The sequence below is a fragment of the Nicotiana tabacum genome, chromosome 5 (genome assembly GCF_000715075.1).
Source record: "Nicotiana tabacum cultivar K326 chromosome 5, ASM71507v2, whole genome shotgun sequence".
NCBI lineage: Eukaryota > Viridiplantae > Streptophyta > Magnoliopsida > Solanales > Solanaceae > Nicotiana > Nicotiana tabacum.
Window position 1 is genome coordinate 88,533,092 of NC_134084.1, and position 16,895 is coordinate 88,549,986.

The following is a 16,895-nucleotide window of genomic DNA, read 5'->3' on the forward strand; positions in this document are numbered from 1 at the left end:
AAAGCGGTAAAATGAAAAGAGCACATTGGTTCTCAAACACGTAATTAAATAAATTGATTAAGCCAGATATGATTAAAGCGACCGTGCTAAAACCATAGAATCCGAGAATACCTAACACCTTCTCACGAGTTAATAGAATTTCTTACCCGGATTTCTGTGTTCGCAGACTATAAATAAGAGTCAACTTCCTCGATTCGGGATTTTAAACTGGTGACTTGGGACACCATAAATTATTCCAAGTGGCGACTCTAAATTTGAATAACTAATCCCGTTTCGATTATTGTCATTTTAATTGAACAAAATCCCTTATACCCCCTTTTCGGGTAGAAAAAGAAGGTGTGACAGCTCCTTATAAAACATCAGGAAATTTATTAAAATGTAAACACCAATCCATAGTACCTCTCAAATACCTTAGCAAATGATGAAGAGCATTCTAGTGTTCACTACTAGGGTTGTGAGTATATCTACTCAATCTACTAACAACATAAGCAATATCAGGTCGTGTATAATTCATGAGAAATATTACACTACCGATTATCTTAGCATACTCAGTTTGAGAAATACTAGATTCCTTATTCCTTTTCAAGTGTATTGCAGGATCATATGGAATTCTCACAGGTGCTACATCAAAACAATTAAACCTTTCAACATTTTCTCAATATAATGAGAATGAGACAATGAAAAACCTATTGAAGTTCTTTTGATTTTAACCCCTAAACTCACATCTGCTTCCCAAGATCTTTCATTTCAAATTTAGAAGACAAAAAATTCTTAGTCTCATTAACAACATTCACGTTAGGGCCAAAGATTAACATGTCATCCACATACAAACATATAATAACACAATCTGATCTTATCATCTTGGAATAAACACAAGTATCAGATGCATTAACAACAAAATCATTAACCACTAATGTGCTATTAAACTTTTCGTACCATTGCTTAGGTGCCTGCGTTAGACCATACAAAGACTTCTCAATTTGTATACTTTATTCTCCTGTCCTTAAATCACAAATCCCTCAGGTTGAGACATATAGATCTCTTCCTTTAAATCACCATTTAGGAAAGCCATTTTAACATCTATTTTATGTATCTGAGCTTTTGAGACAAGAAACACGAACAGCTAAAGAACATTATTAAAGTACTGTAGAACACAGCTTATTCTACAAGCCCTTCGTGTCTTATTTATATGGAATATTGAAGAAACATCAGTTGTTTTGTTTAAATCTCAACGAAGTGCTGCCATGGCCAATGCGGCCAGTGGCCAGCTACCATCTTTGGCTGGGCCACCTAATCAACATCCTAACCTCACACAGCCATGCACGACAACAAATCCAAAACCAATGGATTATGCAAAGGCAGTAAATCCTTCGCCCAGCACGTCAACTTTGCAAGATCGAGCAGTAGTAGTTGATCCAATTCCTCCAAGACAAGCTCAATTCTTTCAAGGACAACCAACTGTATGCTTTACAGAATCAGAAGTGGAACGTATGAACTATATGGAAGGACTGCAACAGGCAGTTGTGTGCAAATTTTCATATGGATGGCCAGATATCAATGAAATACGTCGAATTGTTCCAATGCAGTGTGGTATCAAAGCTGAATGCAACATTGGATATCTTCGTGACAATTTTGATTCGATTTTCATTATGGCAAGATTACGTAGATGTCTCGTCAAAAGGTGTGTACTATGTTAAGGATAAGCAAGGGAATGAATATCAATTGAGAACTTTGATCTATGATGCAAAATTTAAAGTTGGAGAGGAGACACCTAAGGTAATGGCTTGGATTTCATTCCCTAACTTGCTGCCTACTTATTTTGTCAGAGAATGCTTGTTCTCTCTAGCTTCTGATGTAGGTAAACCCCTTCACTTGGATTTGGCTACTGTCAAGAAAACTAGACCTAGTTGTGCTCGTGTTAAAGTGTTGGTGGATCTGCTAGCTGACCTCCCCAAGAAAGTTCGAATGGACATTGTCAATGAAGTAAATGGGGATGTAAGAACTGAATGGGTAACCATTAACTATGATTATTTGCCAAAGTACTGTAAAGAGTGCAAGTTACAAGGCCATGACATGCTTGAATGTTGGAGAATTAATCCTGATTTAAGGGAAAACAAAAATGTCTAGCAGCAGGAAAATGTCGAAAATGTGAAACAAGGCACTAAGAAACCTGCAAAACATGATGCTCCCTTAATGATCTTTACTAGTGGTAAGATAGTTGGTAATGCAGGCCCTCAATGGAAGGAAGTTCGCGACAATAGGGGACTAAACAAAGGCAAACAAGATGAAGGTACTACTGCACAAGGGAAAGAAATGGTTCTTGTTATTAATACAGTTGTGACAAAACAAATACAAACAACCAACCAATCTGCAGTGCTACAAATTGAAAATTGTGAGATTAATGAAGGCAACCAACTGGTAGCTGTGGAGGAAACTCCAGTGCAAAAAACCACAGGCAACAATGATATTCAGCAAAATAATTCCACAACAGGTGTAGAGAATGAATTAGAGGAGCAGGAATTTGATTTTTCAACTAGACAAATGGTACAAAAGGTAACTTCTCCTAGCTCATCTAGGAGACAATCATCCAAGACACAACCCAACAAACTGAACCCTGCAGCACCTACTTTCAATCCTACAGTAATAAGAAATCATGCAGCAAATAGGGAATCAACAGCTGATTGTGTACAAAAAGGTTTGGGGAAGGAACAACATTTGCGCAATGAGTCAACTGCCCACTGGGTCCAAATGGCATTCAAAAATAATGTAGTTCAAGTCAATACTTCATGTCAAGACATTCCTTCACAGGACACCAAAGTTGAACAACAATTAACAAACAACAAAGAAAATGATTTTGTTGAAGATACAGCTTTTGAGAAATTCAGGACCAATGAAAAAGAAAAATGGGCAGGAGGGAGATTATGGCTCAACCAAATAGAGGAAGACTTAGCAGATGGTCAGATTCCAGATACAATGCATAGTGATGAAGAATTTGGAGGAAATAAAGGGGATGATGAGGATCAAAGTGTTAATGGTAATGCCAATGCAATCAATATTCAAAGAATCAGTGAATGCACAAATGCAGCAACAGAAAAGACAAAAGAGGGGAACATTAATATTATAGATCCAGGAGGGACTTCACATAAGGCTGTTAGTGATGTCCTGAAAGAAGCTGAAAATGCAGACAAGAAACAAGACAAGAATGCAGACAAGAACCAAGCTATGACAGTGCAGGTTTATGCAAGAAGTATTGTTCCATTAAGCACCGTGCAGGATGTAGCAGGAAGTAACGTTCCATTGAACAATACAATATTGTTGACCAATGAACATGCTGAAAAAGATGTCGAACTTATCAACCAGGCAGAGGATATTGTTACATCAAAAGAAGCAGTAGAAGCACATGATCAAGTTCACCATGCAGAACTTAAAGGTAGAGACATGGATGAGGAATCCACTGCACAAAATTTCCTTAATGTTGCCAAGCAGGGAGATCTGTCACCAAGGCTTATTGAACTAGTTAAATTTGCATCAAAGGGAAAAAAGAAATAGTCAAAAGTGACTTCTACTGTCCCAGTTAGTGGAGTACAAACAAGGAGAACACTGTCCAAATCTCAAAACATTTAATGGATGCCATTATATGGAATGTCAGTTCAGTAAACACAATGCAAGCATTTGAAAGGCTGATTGCAATGCATAGAAAACATCATTTTGAGTTCATAGGCATCCTTAAGCCTATGCAACAGTCTCACAAAATGGAGAGGTATAGAGCAAGAATTGGTTTGGGACAGGCTGTGGTGAATGTGTCAAACAAGATTTGGGCTTTTATTGATGAAATTTTTGAGGTTACTATTTTATATAATATGACTCAACAGCTGACTTTGAGATTAATGTACTTCGAAACACATGTTGAGCTCATCCTTACACTTGTCTATGCCAAATGTGATCGCACTGAAAGAATAGAACTATGGGATACGTTGTATGCAATGGCATCAGATATGACAGTACCTTGGCTAGTTGGAGGCGACTTTAATGTGATATGGGATGAGGAAGAGAAATATGGGGGCTTGCTAGTTTCTCTCATTGAAGCAGATGACTTCAGACACTGCATCAATACCTGCAATTTGACAGACTTGGGTTTTAAAGGAAGCATATTTACATGGTGGAATGGAAGATCAGAGGAGGACTACATTTTTAAAAGATTGGACAGATGTTTTGGCAATAATGAATTGCAACAGACATTTCCTAGATTGGATATAACTCACCTATCCAAAATTGGGTTTGATCATTGCCCAATACTGCTGAAATGTGATATAGAAACTCCTCCAATTAAAAAGTCATTCAGATTTCTTAACTTCTGGACAAAGCATGAAACCTTCAAAGATGTAGTAAAGGAGAATTGGAATGCTTATTTTAGTGTTAACCCTTTCTACATTTTTAACTACAAGTTAAAGAAGCTTAAACAAGCACTATCTACCTGGAGCAGAGCTACATATGGGGATATATTCCAGAAGATTGCAAGCCTTGAGGAGGTGGTCTTGGTTCATGAAAGACAATTTGAAGTCAATCCTACACAGATGAATAGACAAAGATTACAACAGGTCCAAGCTGAAATGATTAAATATCTTGCATTAGAAGAAGAATTCTGGAGACAAAAAGCAGGCATGTTATGGTTCAAAGATGGCGATAGAAACACTAAATTCTTCCATGCTCAAGTTAATGGGAGAAGGAAGAGACTGAAATTATCAAGGATCCACAATAGCCTTGGTAACTGGATCGAAGTAGATCACTTAATAGCAGAAGAAGCAATAAAGTTCTACAAGGATCAATTTACTGAGACTGCAATTCCAAATTATTTTGATATTCTAAATCATGTACCTTCAATGGTAGGTAGTGATCAACATGAAAGACTGATGGTTATGCCTTCCAATGAAGAAGTGAAGAGAGCAGTTATGGGATTGAATGGGGACTCAGCTGGTGGACCGGATGGATTCACTAGAGCCTTTTATCAAACATGCTGGGAAATTATTGAAGAAGATGTAGTCCTCATGGTCAAGGCATTCTTTTGCGGTCAGCAGTTACCAAAGAGTGTGACACATACAAACCTGGTTTTATTACCAAAGAAAAAAGAAGTTACGACATTTGCGAACATGAGACCAATCAGTCTTAGCAACTTTGTTAACAAGATTTTCTCTAGGGTTATTCATGAGAGATTGGTTGAATTATTACCAAACATAATCTCAAAGGAACATGCAGGTTTTGTTAAAGGCAGAAGCATAGTTGAGAACGTACTGCTAACTCAAGAAATCATTAAGGATATCAGGTTGAGAACAAAAGCAGGTCCAAACGTTGTGATTAAGCTTGATATGACAAAAGCTTACGATAGGCTATCATGGCTATTCCTAACCAAAATACTAAGGAAAATGGGATTTCCTGAAGCTCTTATTGGCTTGATCTTTGATTTGATTGGGAACAATTGGTACTCTATTCTTATAAATGGTCAGCCTAATGGTTTCTTCAAATCATCGAGGGGAGTTAAACATGGTGACCCTTTGTCACCAACTCTATTCATTTTAGCAGCAGAAGCACTTTCTTAGGGATTGAATTCACTACACACTAACCTGTATTTCTGTGGATATGGAATGCCAAAATGGAGCCCAAAAATAAATCATCTATCATACGCTGATGATACAATCATTTTCTGCTCTTCTGATGAAACTTCATTGAGACTTGTGATGGAGGTTTTGTAAGCTTATGAATCATCATCTGGTCAACTGGTGAACAAAGCCAAATTAGCCATATACCTGCATCATTTAACGGATAATGAGGTGATTAACAAGGTGGAAAGGATTACAGGTATACGAAGACAATGTTTCCCTATGACCTATCTTGGCAATCCTATTTTTTATGCAAGAAGAAGGGGAGACTATTACCAGGGATTAATCACCAAGGTTATGGACAAACTGTAGTCATGGAAAGGCAAACTCCTTTCTGTTGGAGGCAGAGCTATTTTGATCGCAAATGTCCTGCAGAGTATCCGAATTCATATGTTGTCAGCAGTTAATCCCCCAAGTTATGTGATCAACAAATTACATAGCATTTTTGCCAAGTTTTTCTGGAGCAGCAATGTGGGAGTCAGCACTAGACATTGGGTGTCTTGGACTAACCTTTGTATGCCTTATGAGGAGGGCGGCATAGGTTTCAGGTCCCTACATGATATATCCAAGGCACTATTCTGCAAATTGTGGTGGAATTTCAGGACTAAGCCTAGTTTGTGGTGTTCTTTTATGAGTCAAAAGTACTGCAAGAAACTGAATGCAGTAATTGTACCTTGGAAGCATGGATCCCACGTGTGGATAAAAATGCTAGAATGTAGGGACTTGATTGAGCATCAAATCTACTAGAAACTGAGAATGGGATCAGCTCTATTTTGGTACGACAATTGGACTGAGATGGGAGCATTATATTTTCAAGTACCTACAGAGTTTGGTATCGATGAGGATATTCATAATGCCAATGATCTGGTTGAAAATGGTATGTGGAATGTGGATAAAATGTTTGAGAGCCTACCAGAAGATTTGGCACACCACATTGTGCAGAATATTAGACCACCAACTGAAAGTTCACAGTTAGATACTCCTTTCTGGATGCTTGAAACAAGGGGACATTTTACAGTAAAGTCTGCATGGGATTACCTGCGAAGAAGAGTCAACCCAAGATTAGCTTACAAGATGATATGGGTAAAAGGTTTACCTTTCAAGATATCCTTCTTCCTGTGGAAGGTGTGGAAAGCCAAACTGCCACTTGATGATTTCTTGCGTAAACTAGGATACTCCATGCCATCTAAATGTTGGTGTTGTGCTAATCCTAAGGAGGAGTCATTACTACACCTGTTCTTCACATCCAATGCAGCTAGAAGTGTTTGGACTTACTTCCTGAGGAGAGCATGAATTGCATTAGATGGGTTGTCATTACATCAAGCAATTACAAAGTGTTGGACAGCATCAGTTGTACCTAGATTGAAGCCAGTATTACAAGATTTACCTGCATGCATTGTATGGGAACTGTGGAAGAGAAGAAACAGTTTGAAATATGGAGAAGCAGTGTCAATGAGCAGAGTTATTTACGTCATCTACTTTGCAAGCTCTGGTCCAACTGAAAAAGCCAGGACTACATGTGCCTCACAAGTGGCTGGACTTACTGACAATGATGGATCACTACACACCACGAGTGAAATATGATAAAGTTTTATGGGAATTCCCTTCAAGAGGATGGATCAAAGTGAATACGGATGGAGCATGTAGAGGGAACCCAGGGAGGAGTTCAATTGGTTTCTGCATAAGGGATGAGGCAGGTGATTTGATATATGCAGAAGGAAGGGAGCTTTTTGAAGGAACCAACAATGAATCAGAAGCGGTAGCTATTGTGGAGGCATTGAAGATGTGCAAAAATCTTAATTATTTCCAGATATGGCTGCAAACAGATTCTATGCTATTAAAGAACATTATAGAGGAATCATGGAAGCCTCTGTGGTATATTACTGAACATGTAGAGGAGATTTTATGAATGAAGGAAGAAAGTATCATCAAGGTCACACACATATTCAGAGAAGGGAATACTTTAGCAGACCACCTTGCCAATTATGCTCTAGATGAAGGAAATACTGAATGCCATGGTTTCTGGGATATGGACTCAAAAGGAAGGAGGATTATTAATGAAGATAAAATGCAATGTCTTTACATAAAAGTGAAGGTTGCAAGGAACTAGGAGGACAAGGGGAATGATCAATGCCAAATAGGAGATAAATATAGAGTGGAAGGAAGGCAAAATGAGGAGGAGAAAAGGACTGGACATAACTGATCATCAGGGTCGAATCCTATGGGAAGAGATCTTGACGATCTTCTGTTATACTAACTTTTGGTGTTTTGTGCAGGAAATGGTAATGTGGAAATGACTTATCATGATTGTCAATTTCATTGGGTGGTATTAGTACATAGTACTCAATCCCTTGAAAGAGATATCATGATATGTACAAGCAGGGAACATAGTACATGGGGCAGTGAAGTGGAAGCTAATGCACAAGTTGTGATACACCATCAAGTATCACAATGCTTATGGATTTCACTTCTGCAACATTTCGAGACAAATGATGCTAAAGAACAAAAGTACTACAATAATCGAGCACAACATGAAAGGCTAATAGGATTGGAAACACATCCAGGATGGGGTGCACGCGTGACTTCAACTCCATGGATATACAACCAGCATGATGTACAAGTGCTTAATTTCAATGAGAATCTTGCTATTAAACAAAAGCCATCGCAGCTTTTAGCATGTGGAGATCGCCTGATTTCCATTTGAATTTAAAATGGAAGCATGCTTCATCAAAGATATAGAATACACACATGCTTCTAACATTACGATATGAATGTATGTTTCAAGATGTTTGGGTACTGGAGATTACTCGGTCGACTAGCTACAAGAGTTGAGAGGATAGTTTAAATTCCAATAGGGATGCACGCCTGTTTTCACATGGAATTGCACGCTGGCATACACATGGGAAAGAAGGCATGCGCATGGGGTTTCGACAACAAAAAACTGGGACATGGAATTGCTAGCTGGCAATGTAACGCAAGCTGGACAATGAATTGGAATATGCTATTTTGGTCAAGCATGATTTCTCACGTTTCTGGAGGGGCACACATGGCATACGCATGGATGCAGAAAGCCAAGCGCTAGTATATTGGGATGGCAACACTGTCGAGAAAGCAAGGACAACAACTGGATTAAGAATCGAAAGGAGCAATTTACGATGGATGTTCATTCATGCTACCTACAAGCACTAACAAATGGGGACAGAGGAATCGTGGCACGCCTGGTAATTAAAAAAAGGCTTGGCAATGTAACGCTTAACAAGAGTAATGCTTAAAAAGAGTCCTCGATGCAAACGAAAAGCTTAAAAGCGTGGCTGCAATTTACAAGAACAAAGCTGGAAAGTGCAGGCATGCACTTATGGATTATTAAATTAGTAACTTTGGGTGTTGTGCGAACACACCTAAACATTGGGAAAAGCTTTCGACATCACATTTGCACTATTTAAGTTTTTCGAGCTGCTGGTAGTGTGTATGCATGTTTATGCACAATACTTTTCCTTACCTAATCCAGTTTACAAGTGGACGATCGCTAAAGACATGCAAAGGAGACTCAATACAGACAATGGATTCAGTTGCAATGGAAAAATCTCTACAAAAGCTTTAGATGAAGTTATTCCGATTGTTTATATGCGATGGCTTATTGTACTCTTGCCCTGCACACTACTACGACTTAAATGGGTGGTATTAGCACTATGTGCTCATTCCCTTGAGGAGGTGAAAGTTGCGAGACAATAAGGATGATAGAGAGAAAGGAGATGTGGAGCTTGCATGATTTCGAGAAAAGATGGAAACAAACCAATGCATGCTGCACATGGGATGTCGACACAGCTTTTGAGGATTTCTATGCACTTTTGGCATGTTGAAAAAGCAAGATTGGGAACATTACACACCCAAAAAATTCTTATAGCCAAATGTACAGGAAATTTCAACAACGGCCTGGGGAAAATATGCTGGGAAGCACTACTTTGGAAATCGATCATAATAGTACTAGACTCAAAGGACTAGTTGTTACAAAAAAACCCCACTTTCAAGTTCATATTTTTTACATTCTTGTTAATAGGCGAGGTTGACAAGCCTCAATAGGATTAGTATAGTAAGGTTAGCCCGGTTTGTGTGGGTAACAATACCGGTGTTATTGTCCCCCTTATTTGTACTTTTCCTAATTGATGTATTTTTCTTTTCTGTTAATAATGAAAAACTAGCCCTAGGCACTTGCCTAGTGGATTGCCAAAAAAAAACCTTATATTTTTCAATTGTACCATCAGGTCTCAATTTCTTCTTAAATATCCACTTGCTACTTATGGGTTTACAACCTTTAGGTAAATCAGATAAGTCCCAATTATGATTAGAAACTATAGAGTCTAATTCACTTTTAATAGCCTCTTGCCAAAAACTAGCATCTATTGACCTCATTGCTTCACTGTATGTCTTAGAGTCTTCTTCTATTAAATAGATTGACACTAATTCATCACTCAAAACATCAAGATAAATATTTTCAGTCAAGAAAGTAGTAATAAAGTCAGGACCAAAGCTAGTTTCAATTCTATGTCTCTTACTTCTTCTAAGTTCATTTTCATGCTCATTAGCAGTAATACTAGAAGAAGACACAATATGAGAATTAATAGACATAGATGTAGGAGCATTATTAGGCACAACACTAGGTACATTATTTTTCAATGGAAAAACATGCTCAAAAAATTCTGCATCTCTAGATTCACAAATAGAACTATCATTCATAAACATAAATCTATATGCAGCACTATTTTGTGCATAACAAATGAAACTAGCATTAAAAGTCTTGGTTCCAACAGTTACTTGTTTAAAATCAGGTAGACCAACCTTAGCCAAACACCACCACACTTTCAGTATTTTCAAGTTAGGGACAAACCCTTTCCATAACTCATATGGGGTTTTATCTAATTTCTTATGAGGGACTTTATTAAGAACATAACATGCAGATAAAACAGCTTTTCCCCACATATTATCAGATAAACCCGAACTCAAAAGCATAGGATTCATCATATCCTTAAGGGTTCTATTTGTCACACCTCCTTTTTACTACCCCCAAAAGGGTATATGGGAATTTTTTCCAATTTAAGTGACAATCGAAACGGGATTAATTATTTAAAATCAAAATCGCCACTTGGGATAATTTATGGTGTCCCAAGTCACCGGTTTAAAATTCTGAATCGAGAAAATTGACTCTATTTACGGTTTGCGAACACAAAAATTCGGGTAAGGAATTCTGTTAACCCAGGAAAAGGTGTTAGGCATTCCCGAGTTCTGTGGTTCTAGTACGGTCGCTTTGATCATACTTGGCTTAATCAAATTGTCTCTTTACTCATTTTAGAACCTATGTGCATTTGCCTTTTTAATTAGGAAATTATCTTGAAATGGGTCACGCGCACGTGTACCCATTTTGTTTGGCGCGTCAAGAATCATGTCATGCGTACGTGTCCACAACTAATAACGCTTTACTATTATTAAGAAAAATTTGGGCCGAAGTTGCGCAAACGCATACTTCGGTTTTGTTTTTAGAATCGTAATTATGTCACGCGAACGTGTCCACAATCACGATGATATATTAAACGTTCCTAAAGCATACTACAAATCTCATTTTTAATATCTAAGTAATAAGATTAATACGAGGGCCATGGATGATTAAATTTGATGGCACACCTCGGTCTATTTTTAAGAAACTATATTTAATTAAAGCGGACTATTAATAACAGCTTATTATTACGAGAAAGTTTGGTCGAAGTTGCGCCAACGCATACTCCGGTTTGGTTTTTTTAAAATCGTAATTATATCACGCGAATGTGTACACAATCACGATGATATTTTAGACGCGCCTAAAGGCTTTTCTAGGAATGTTCATTAATTATTCGTTTCCTCGTGGACTTTACAACTTTTCTTGCACCTTAATCACTTACACTAAATAATCATTAGGGTTTTGAAGAGAAAGAAAATAACAGCGCCTCTTGAAAATAACCAAAGTGATCGGTTCATTTTTGCCTTGCTTCAATAATCTTAGTGTGAGGTCACTAACTTAAAAAAAGAATTTCAATGCAGTAACCATGTACATCTATAATTACATGAGTAGAAATTTGCTACTTAAACAAATAATGAAATTCTACAACCAAATAAGAACAAATAATCAGAGAAGACACAACTCCTTCACACAGGTTTCACAAGGAACAACACGCGTAGTCATTAACATTGTGATAGAACAAAACATAATGAACGAAATAAATCTTACATTGAACCTTCACCGAAACGGAATTAGTTAGTGTTGATCGGACCAAAGCCGCAACCGGAAACGACACCGAGAACCTCGACCGGAAAACCTCGCCTTATCTTCGATGGAGTTTGGTTACTCGACTGGTTTTTGCTGGAATGAATGGGTGTTTTACAGTGAAAAAAGGGAAAGTTTTAGGTGGTTTTGAAGTGCTAACAATGGTATTTTGCGACAGGTTTTTTGGAGGTGAGCAACGGTGGTGCTGGGATGGTTTCAAGTTGCTCATATGGCTATTTTATGATGGATGAAAAATGATATATGGTCTGCTATTTCTCCGGTGCAATAAAACAGAGGTTTCTTTTCCTACTCTTAGATCTAAGTTCTTTCTATCAAGGAAGAAGAAGAGTTCGCATCTCTCTGTTGCTATGTTCGTTTGTGGCTGCTAGTTCAAGGATGAGGAAGATGAGGTTCGAGCCTTTTTGAATGTGAAGAAAAGGCAGTCTAAAATTTGATGAAGAGGGTCCTTTTGTTGTTTTCCGTCCTTCTCTCTCTTTGTTATGGGTGTCAATCTGCTCTTTTCCCACATTTTCCTCTCTCTTTTTCGTTTAATATCTGATGCCCTCCCTCCATTTTTTCTCTCGTTATTCCCCTCCCTCTGTTTTTGTTTAGTCCCCTTCTCTCTCTTTTTATTCTGTTTTTATAGAGTGTGTTGGTATGGGAGGAGAGGTCAGTGAGAATAGTGCCAAAACGTGAGCATGTGAGTGAGAGAATTATTTTCTATTAGAATCTTTCTGTTTTCCTCTTTCTATGGATAAATATATGTGCATATGTACATGGTTTTGGATAAGAAGCAAGAAAGAAAAATGAAAATCAACCCAAAGACCAAGTTTCTGCACATGGCCAACTATAATTGAGTCTCGTTCTTTTCTTCTTTTCTTTTTTTTTTTTTGTTTTTTTGTTTTTGTTTGTATAAATTTCTTTTTAAAGTAATAAATAGGAAAATTAAATACTATACCTAAATCAATAATAGTAGGACAAAACACTAATTACTCGATAGAGCCTCCTACTTGAAGTTAAACTAGATTAAAATAAATATGTATATTTTGGGAGACTTTTTCTATATTTTGTAACCAAAAAAAAACTAGTATCTAAAAGCATGACTCTTTTTTGTGTTTTTTTTAAATTTTCTTAAATTGAATAAAGAAAAATGAAAAAAAAGTTTAAAATGGCGTTATTAGGCCTAAAACCAACATCTAAACACTAAAAGGTATAAAATTTCGGGGAGGGTCAAAAATTACATGTCTACAGCTATCCTTCTTTGACTGGAAATAGGAAGAGTTTTCAGACAAAGAACGACTAGACAGGTTTTTTGACCTGATCCTTATTTAGCGAGACCAAAACTAAGAGGAAGGAGAATGTGACCGAGCCCTGGTATCTGAGCTGCCTACATATCCTTGGCTATAAAGGAATCAGGCCATGTGTAGTGTGAGATGATAAGTATACCGAGGTGGAGAGCTGATCGAGGTTCCGGTCTGCGGTCCTGTTATTACATCAAAATCAAAAAATGAAAAAGACTATCTAAGCATGTCAACTATTAGTTACAAGATTTTTATCTATAAGTATTTTGAAGCTTGGTCTTTAGTCTTGAAGGGCTCTTCATGTGGACTTTAGATTTGAATCTTGACGCTTGCTAGTTGCAGGTGCTAGTTCATTCTTCTTCGGATCAAGACCGGACATGCAATGCTCGTGATTTCAACCATGTCTTGAGCAGTTCACATCTTTCTCTACTTCTGCATTTGGATTCACTTGCCTCTTTTTTTCTTTTCTTTCTTGTTTCTTGGATTGAGACTTCTTCTTTGGTCATCTCAAACTGTTAATTCGCATTCTTGCCGCGAGCTTATGCTACTTCTAACTTGGATTGAACTCTGAAATGACTTCCCTTGTTCTCCAGGTGGGTGCCTGATTGCTAAAACTTGAACTGATTTCCTTTGAAACTTGAACTGCTTTCCCTTGAAACTCGAATTGTTTTCCCTTGAAACTGGAACTATCTTCCTTCAAAACTGTTTTTCCTTGAAACCTGAACTATCTTCCCTTATTCTCCAGGTGGGCGCCTAATTGCTGAACTTGACCTGTCTTTCTTTGAAACTTGAACCGTTTTCCTCAAAACTTGACTTGTTTTCCCTTGTTCTCCAGGTGGGCTCCTGATTGCTGAACTTGAACCGCCTTCCTTTGAACATTGCTGTTTTCCCTTCGTTCTCCAGGTGGGTGCCTGATTACCAATATTTGCACTATTTTTCCTTAAGACTTGAATTGATTCTCCTTGTTCTCCAGGTGGGTTCCTGATTTCCAACACTTGCACTGTTTTTCCTTGAGACTTGAACTGTTTCTCCTTGTTCTCTAGGTGGGTACCAGATTTCCAACACTTGCACTGTTTTTCCTTGAGACTTGAACTACTTCTCCTTGTTCTCCAGGTGGGTGCCTGATTACAACAAAACATACAAAACAAAAGAAATTTTTCTGCCCCAGTTTGATATTGGGAACATCTGTGAGTGTTAATCGAATCCTAATATCCAAAAGAGTTCTATGAATTTAAAAGCCAAATCCCATTATCCAGGAGGGTCCTGAAAACTACAATTAAATCTCATCTTAAGAGTGAAAATTTGAAAGCTAAATTATATTTCCTAAAGGTAAAACTTACGCTAAATCTCATTGTCTATGAGGGTACTGAAAACTTAAGACTACATCACATTATCTAGGAGGGTCCTGAAAAACTTTAAAATTAAATCCCATTTTTTCTCAAATCCAGACTTCCTTTTTTTTTAGAAATTATTATCCTAGGAGAAAATTCGTCAGACTAGGTTTTCTATCTTAGGAGAAAGATCATCAGACTAAGACGTTTATCCTAGGAGAAAATTCATCAGACTAGGTCCTTTTTCTCTCTTTTTTTATATCTTAGGAGAAAGATTCATCCGACTAAGACTTTTATCCTGGGAGAAAATTCATCAGACTAGGTTTTCTATCTTAAGAGAAAGATTCATCAGACTAAGATTTCGATCCTAGGAGAAAGTTCATCAGACTACGTCTTCTATCTTAGGAGAAAGATTCATCAGACTAAGATTTTGATCCTAGAAGAAAGTTCATCAGACTAAGTCTCTTTTTTTTGGTATCTTAGGAGAAAGATTCATCACACTAAGATTTTGTATCCTAGGAGAAAATTATCAGACTAGGTTTTCTATCTTAGGAGAGAGATTCATTAGACTAAGATTTTGATCCTAGGAGAAAGTTCATCAGACTAGGTCTTCTTTTTTTGGTATCTTAGGAGAAAGATTCATCAGACTAAGATTTTGTATCTTAGGAGAAAATTCATCAGACTAGGTTTTCTATCTTAGGAGAAAGATTCATCAGACTAAGATTTTGGTTGAGAAAATCTATCAGACTAGAGCTTTTTATCCTAGTAGGAAAAATATGAGTGCAATGGTAACATTTTATGCAAATTAGCAAGACAAATAAAGGCAAAGATTGAGAAACTTCCTTTTGTCGGCTCTTCTCTTCTTTTCTTTTTCTTTCTTTTTTTTTATTTTTTATTTCTTCTTTCTTTTTCTCTTTTTTGAACCATTTTCCTTGCACTGCTTTATTCTTGTTTCATACAAAGAAAAACTTGTCAATTTTAAAAATGGTGGTTGGTTTGTGGTCTTGAGTCTTGGGCAGTTTTGCTTCTCCTCAATCAGCTTGAGTCGGTTTCACCAGACTTTTGCTCTGCATCAACCTTGATTGTTTCACACCCAATACCATTTGTATTTGTGGCTCAATCAACCTTATCCCAACTGGAGATCTTTGCTTAGCTTCTTTTGAGCAATTGTTCTGTCATAAAGAATCACAAGTTATCTTTGCTTGCGCCAAGTAGGCTAACAAGAGTCTTTTGGGGGAGCCTTTGCATGTATCCTGAAGGTATGTTGACAATAACAGCTAAGTGTGCTGGCCAAATTTACTTTATGCAACTGAAAAGCTGGTAGCAGATTTTGAAATCTTTTCTTTCTTGTTTTGACAAGGACTGACTTAGAGTGAAGGACGGAATGATGCAAAGAAATAAGTATTAACAAGAAATGCCCCTGTCGGAAGGACAGAAGGAAGAAATTTTTTATTTTTTTCTTTTTTTCTTTTTTTTTCAATAACTAGCCTTAATGATCATGACATGCATTTTGGACTTAACAATCAATCTATCAAACTGACCAAATCTTCCCTTTTACCATTCTTATGACTTTGAAGTCGGGCTTGTTCGTGTCAATCCTTTGCATCAACTTCACGACTCACTTTCGACTAGTGGTGCCCCAAGGGATTTTCACCAACAAACCTCTCTCATTTATTCATCTCTACTTACCGTCGCCTTACTGTGGCCGTGAGGGTTTTTACTAGTAAGACTCTCTCATTTCTTCTTTCTCTTTTTTTTTGTTGTTTTGATTCCTTGTGTGAGCAACTGACAGTGTTCTATGTCGTGTGATGATCGTTGCTCATTACATACTTCTCTTGGCATTCTTGAAGGCATATCAGGAGGTCTTATTTGGAAGGTTTCGGATAGGGTTGGAAAAAAAGGTCAGCATGAAGGCTCAAAGTAGACTTAATATGATGGGTTGTACACTTACAACTCTTGGAATCGACTCTTTCAAAAACTAAAACAAACTCATACCCCAGTTTTAGATACTGATCTTTTTCTTATTTTTTCTTTTTCTTTTTCCTTTTTCTTTGAATTCTTATTTGGGTTAGACCGAACCGTGAGGCTGCCTACATATCCTTTTTTAAAGGAATCAGGTCAAACGTATTTCAAACATCTGACCTAAACTATTTTTCATCTTTCTTTCTATTTCTCTTTTTCCTTTTTTTTCTTTTTTTTGTTTGCCCCAGCTTCTGTTTTTGAGGGCATGGACCTTTGACAATTCTTTTCTTCTTTTTTTTTCACTTAGAACTTTCTAAAAGCTGCCCCAGTTTGTACTCTTGGGGCATGGACTTTT

At 37.3% G+C, this 16,895-nt stretch overlaps 2 protein-coding genes across 2 annotated transcripts; both read left to right on the plus strand.

The window, feature by feature from the left end:
* The first annotated feature begins 6,410 nt into the window (after positions 1-6,410).
* Positions 6,411-6,947, plus strand: LOC142180852 (uncharacterized). Its single transcript, XM_075252948.1, has one exon. The coding sequence runs from the start codon at positions 6,411-6,413 to the stop codon at positions 6,945-6,947; it is 537 nt and encodes a 178-aa protein (XP_075109049.1).
* Positions 6,948-7,206: 259 nt separating this feature from the next.
* LOC142180853 (uncharacterized) lies at positions 7,207-7,563 on the plus strand. The gene has a single exon (XM_075252949.1). It carries the CDS (start codon positions 7,207-7,209, stop codon positions 7,561-7,563), a length of 357 nt encoding a protein of 118 aa, XP_075109050.1.
* The last annotated feature ends 9,332 nt before the right edge of the window (positions 7,564-16,895 follow it).

Bases quoted from the DNA above. Each gene is read 5' to 3' on its own strand.
- LOC142180852 (XM_075252948.1), top strand. From the start codon at position 6,411: ATGGGATCAGCTCTATTTTGGTACGACAATTGGACTGAGATGGGAGCA.
- LOC142180853 (XM_075252949.1), top strand. From the start codon at position 7,207: ATGGATCACTACACACCACGAGTGAAATATGATAAAGTTTTATGGGAA.